Below are 6,183 nucleotides of genomic sequence, written 5' to 3' on the forward strand. Positions count from 1 at the left end.
CGTGTAGATGAATAATGACAAGTGCAAATGGTTGATCCATACCGGTTAAACTTCGACTTTGTCTGTATAAATTTTTAATCTCTTTTTTAGTAAATTTATTGTTTCACCACCCTTTTTATGAAAATTACCATTGCCAGAACAAATAGTCAATACAACGTAACTGCACCTGCAACCTATTACGACTACACCAACTATTCAATAAAACCGGGGAACATAGACAAATACATGATAACTGGAGTGCTGGGGAAGGGAAAATACTCAGAGGTATTTAAAGGGATTGAAAGAGCGTACTCAGATAAAAAAGATAGTCTCCAAGGGATGAATTCCCGTATTACAGCCAATATAAGCAGTGCTGTTGTCATAAAGGTTCTGAAGCCCATAAAGGCTTCTAAGATCTTTAGGGAAATTCTCGTATTAGATAACCTAAACCACAAGAATATTATAAAGTTAAAGGATGTAGTTAGTGATAAATCCACCAGAACTCATTCTCTTGTGTTTTCATATCTAAGCCATCAAGATTCCTACACGGCATTTGAGAGCTGTGATTTGCAAGAATGTATAGCATATTCTAGACAGATTCTTGAGGGTCTGGCCTACGCTCATTCCAAAGGAATTATGCATCGGGATATAAAACCAGGAAATATAATTATCAGTGATGATTTGGGGAGTATGCAGGGTACTGATGTGACGAGAGAGAATGGATGTAAGAGTAGTTCTGATAAAACCCACGAAACTGAAAAAGGCATGTGCTTGAATTCAAATACTGAAGATTGCTCCTCTAACTGTGCATCGAAGAATAATGCCAAGGTATTTTCGGATGATTCTAGCCATATCTGTGGGGAAAAGAGACTGCTAAATGAAGATATATCAAATGCTAAGACATCTTTAAAAATAATTGACTGGGGGTTGGCAGAATTCTATCATCCAAAGAAAGACTATTCCGTAAGGGTGGCTAGCAAATTCTATAAAAGCCCAGAGCTCCTACTAGACTATCCGTATTACGACTATTCTCTGGATATTTGGGCATTTGGATGTATTTTGGCAGAAATGATAACGAAAAAACAACCGTTTTTTTATACAAAAAGAAAAAGTAGTATCTTGATAAATACTGAGATCAGTAAATGCCAAATTAAGACACCACCCAACCCTACTTCCTCACAAAATAATCTGGCCAACCATCAGGCTATTGATAAAAAAGGTTTTCGTAATGAGCATTTGTCTAGTAATATTCATAACACCTCCATGAGTACGCTTAAGAAGAATGATTCTATTCTGGGTGAGATAGTAAGGATTTTGGGAAAGGAGGACTTAAGAAACTACATAGCAAAATATGAGATAAACATCAGTAAAAATAATGAGGCAATTATAGATAGAATCGGTGGGTGTGAGAAAAGACAGGATTTGAAAGAGTTTGTTGAGAATGAAGCGTTTTTGCCGATAGTTGAAGTATTGGAAAGTATATTTGTGTATGATCACAGAGATCGACCCACGGCAGAAGAGTTATTGAGGCATAAAATCTTTCAATAACTAAAGTTGATTAACCAACAATCCTATGCAAATAAATCACAGAATATATGATTGGTTTTTAGCTTTCAAAGAGATATATTTACCTATGGTGTGGCTGTTGGTCCAATGATCCCCATTTAAAGATTAATGACCACCTTTAGTTAAAAATCATAATTAAATGACAAATATTACTCTAATATAAGATAAAATCACAAAAAAATTATTTATTGCCCAAGACAATGCCATTAAATAGTGTAACCCGTTTCAGTACAACTCTTTCGATTTATAAAACCATTCTTAGTCTAAATTTGCTAAGATCCAGGCAACCAGAATGATAAGCCCAATGAAAACCGCGTAGAACAATCCCATAATAAATATTGCTGAAGGGGGGATATTTGATAATGGTTTGAATATTGAACCAAAAAATCTCCTAAAACTCTTGCCAAATTCATACCATTCTCCTTCTAATGCCACTTCATTGATGGAATCCATGTATACCTGATGCACTGGCAACGTATCCAGTGTGGAATTCTCACTGAACCATATAACTACTGCAGTCGCCATAACCAGCGATATTGGTACCAATATAAATCGTACATAAAGATTTGTGTTTTTAAGGAAATATGAATATATGAGAAGCAAAACCCCCCATGTAGGAATTAGTCCTTGGATGTAATATTCTATTTCGTTAATGTCACACTTGTGCCTTGGCTTATAAAGAATTCGTATCTTCCTGTATAGCTGAAAAATGAGTGTTGCAATAATGAAACAGACAACAAACCATGATATGTGATAGACTAAAGTACATACTAAGTCATAGTAGAGTATCGATCTCCAGAGATCAAAAAAGATCTTAAACTCCTCCATCAGTTTTCCTACACTAACATGATAAACCATACGAGGGATAAAGATTAAAAATTGAGAAATGAAAATTCCAAAAAGGGAAAATCAAAAAAAATTCAATCAATAGAATATACTGGTGTTGGAAGATAGTAAGCTTCAATGGTCACATATATTCAATATAATAAGAAACATACTGATAAGAGAGTATTTTCTCTGGTATTTGACAATCCTAGGCTTTCAAAATCTAGTTAAAGAATATATTCAGCCAAAGCTCTATACATTACTCAAGTATGCTTGTGTACCATCTTACATTATTTAGGTCGTGATGAATGGCCTTCTAACCCAATGCTCTATTACAAAATTTGTATATACACTTTACAACATCTTCATAACTTGCAAATTTTATATAAAGCAAGGGCAGTAAGTTTTATTATTTCAGCCCCTGCTTTATGCCTTCTTTTAATGAAACTGTTATTTCGATTATTAAGTCGGCCCTACGTCGTTCATTTTCTTCCACAACCCATTTGAAATTTCTCTACCTAACAATTTTAAAGCAGCTGTCCCTAAACCCCGTAAGCTCTATTTCAGAACTCCGTGGTGTGAAGGGTGTTGGGCCACAGATATTGGAACAGATATTGTCACATATAAGTGAGGATATGGTAAGACAATTGGAGAAAGATGGAGAGAACAATACTGCAAATGACGAAAATAAAGAGTTTGCCAATAGTTTTTCTAAGGAGTGTGATGAGATCATCAATGATTTTATTAACCTAAGTGACAATCTGAGTGAGATAGAAAATAAATATATGGAGGAGGATAAACTGTTTGATATGGCTAAAAATGATGGTATGGATAGCCATTCACTTCAAAACGACAGCATCCTTGTTTTAAGCAGCAATTTAAGTGATATGGACATAAAATGCATTCCTAAAGACAATTTATCTAAGCCTGATGGAGCAGAACCCACTGATAACAGATCTATCAGAGAAGATGGGGCCACCAACGAAGATATTTCCTCATCAGGAATATTATTTATTAGTGATAGTAATCAAAGCACACCAAAGAAGAAAGCAAAAAAGTGCAGTCAGGGAGAGGTGAAGCATATCAGTGAGGAGCATGATACAAGCAATGCCAGTATTCTATCTACCAATCGCATGTATGTCCCTAGATATAGATCTCATCCATATTCAATTTTATTATCTCTTTTTGAAGAGAATGGTTTGCACAGGCATCTTCTTGCAATTAGATGTAATATCTATGCAGATTCTCAAGTAGATGTGCCATTTGCAGCAAAATCATTGATCAAAAATGGATTGATCTACAGTGAAAATAACAGGTACTTTCTAACCTCGGACGGATACGCTTTGTCGGTAAGGCTAAAGGAGAATTCACAATCTAAGAGTTTACAAGGTGAATCTGAATGTAGGAATAATAGAACAGATATTAAGAAGGACAGCATATCTTTAGTCATTGATTCAAGAGAGAGAGTATCAAACAGAGAGAGATATGTGTTTCAGGAATATTTTACCAGAACACGGACAGATAGTCGTGATAAGATTAGCATTGCTACACGGTCTCTTCCAATTGGAGATTTCATATGGATTTCCAATGAAAAGGTTCTTAACTGTGTGATAGAAAGAAAACAGGAAAATGATTTTGCCAGCAGCATTTCAGATGGAAGATGCAAAGAGCAAAAGTGGAGAATGAAACAGTTTTTTGAAAGGATAGTTTATATTATTGAAGGGGCTGGAAATAGTAAACAAAGAAATATACACAATATAATTAGTGGCCGGCGCAATAGTATTAAATGCGATATATCTAGTAGTCCCCCCAAAGGTTTTTCTATTTCTCTAAACAAATTGGAAACCAAGATGGAGCCTAAATTCACGGTAATAGAAACAGAGAATATTAATGAGACAGCTCGAATTATTGAAAAAATTCATCTCAAAGTAGTGGATTATTATCAAGATGATGAAGTAAGCTCCCAAGCTCAGAAGTTTTCTGCAGAGAAAAGAAATTCTACAAGTTCACCACATATCAACCGGAGTCTGCTAGATTATGGAGACTTTGTGGATATTGCCTCTAAAAACAACCACATCACCACCTCCATGATTTTTCTGATCAGTTTGAAAAGTATAAAGGGCATTTCAGGTAAAATTGCAAAAATAATAGTGGAGAAGTATAAAACCATCAAGAATTTTAAAGACAAAATTGACAATAGTGAGCATTTGGAAAATGATGATACCAAACATGAGTCTGTAATGATGTTTTTGAAAAAGCATTTATCTATTAAACTAGCTACAAAGATAATTGATATGTATACCTGAAAATAAATGTTAAAAAATGTGATGCATCCTGTTCAACATCCCTTAAGATTATGCTATATCTTTGTATAGATACACTTATTAACTAAAGTTTTAGGGATTGGTTTGTCAATAAAGTCTTTCCAAACCATTAATGTGATAAAATATTCCAGAAATAGTAATATTGGGTTTTAATATTGTTGATGTGCATGGTAATATATCTAAGCTGGAGCTAGTCGGAGAGTTTCATCAAGGTGTTGGTAGTTTTCGTATCTCAAGAGATATCAACAAGCTCATAAGATACTGACAGTATATATGAATTCTAATGTGGGAAAACAGCCACCCTTCCAAATTGTACCCCATCCACAGATAATGTATTCCATGTAAATTTTTTCGACAAAATTTTTAGAGAATTTTTTGTAACCCTAAATGGCAATTAGAGCAGCTGGTACATACGTTTCTAAGAGTAAAGGAGCCAAGAAGGGAAAGAGTAGAGGCAAGGAAAATAGGTTTAGCAAAAACAAGTTCTTCAATCTGACATCAAGGCTGTTTCCGGTCACAAACCATGGAGAAACCAGCCATCCTAAGATGAGATCTAGACAGGATTTGACCCCATTGCTTATTGGAAGAACGTTTTCAGTCAACCAGGGAGACCTAGAATGTGCGGATCCTTTGCAGGCCATCAACAGCCAGAGGAATTTTAGCTTTAAAGTGAATAAAGTCAGAGGACACGACTGTTTGAGTGTCTTCAATGGAATGGAGGTTGCTAGGGAAAAGGTTGCAGGAATGATAAGAAAATGGCATACCCTTATTGAGGCTGGCGTGGAAGTTGTCACGAAGGATCAGAGCACCTGGAGATTTTTCGTAAATGCAGTAACCAAGAGGGGAGTTTCGAAGTCTCAAAAGAACTATGCCAAAACATCCGAGGTTAAGGAGATTAGGAAAATTATAGTAGAAATAGTAAAGGAGCAGGCTGAGGGTCTTGAGGTAGAAAAGATGGTTAAGCTATTATCTACTGATGCGATCTCACGTGAGATTGAGTCTAGATGCAGTCACATCTACCCGATAACGGCCTTGCTCAGAAAGGTAAAACCCATTAAGAATATGCAATGTATCGTTAAGCCAAAACAGTCCTCTGATTTGGGAGAGGAGGAGTCTTTGGAGAATGAATTTCATGGATCCGATGAGGAATAAATAAAGTAACCTTATTAAATGGCTTGTTGATGGTTTAGAACCGAAGTTGGTTTCGGTGTTTAACTTTTATGGATGTGAAAATCTGTGCAATTTCCGGTTGTTTACTAGTGCATCACATCGTGTGTAGGCACAATCCATGAAAGCGGTTCTAAAATTTTTATACCCCTCGATGCTCGATATTTTACTCGAGAAATCCATTTTGAGTGTTCCTCCATCAGCTTTCTGCTGGTCCAAAAAGTACTTTATATTTTACTCCGAGTCCCATGTCAGTATCTATGACCTGGTCAAAAATGACATTCTAAGATACAAATATGAAAATGTACAACTCCTAAAGATT

At 35.6% G+C, this 6,183-nt stretch overlaps 1 protein-coding gene across 1 annotated transcript; it reads left to right on the plus strand.

The window, feature by feature from the left end:
* The first annotated feature begins 5,081 nt into the window (after nucleotides 1–5,081).
* LOC147073011 (uncharacterized) lies at nucleotides 5,082–5,846 on the plus strand. Its single transcript, XM_085945680.1, has one exon. The coding sequence runs from the start codon at nucleotides 5,082–5,084 to the stop codon at nucleotides 5,844–5,846; it is 765 nt and encodes a 254-aa protein (XP_085801806.1).
* Nucleotides 5,847–6,183: the final 337 nt, after the last annotated feature.

This window comes from Rhyacophila brunnea, unplaced genomic scaffold, assembly GCF_057557595.1.
Source record: "Rhyacophila brunnea isolate RB1 unplaced genomic scaffold, BYU_Rbru_1.0 scaffold_188, whole genome shotgun sequence".
Classification (NCBI taxonomy): Eukaryota; Metazoa; Arthropoda; class Insecta; order Trichoptera; family Rhyacophilidae; genus Rhyacophila; species Rhyacophila brunnea.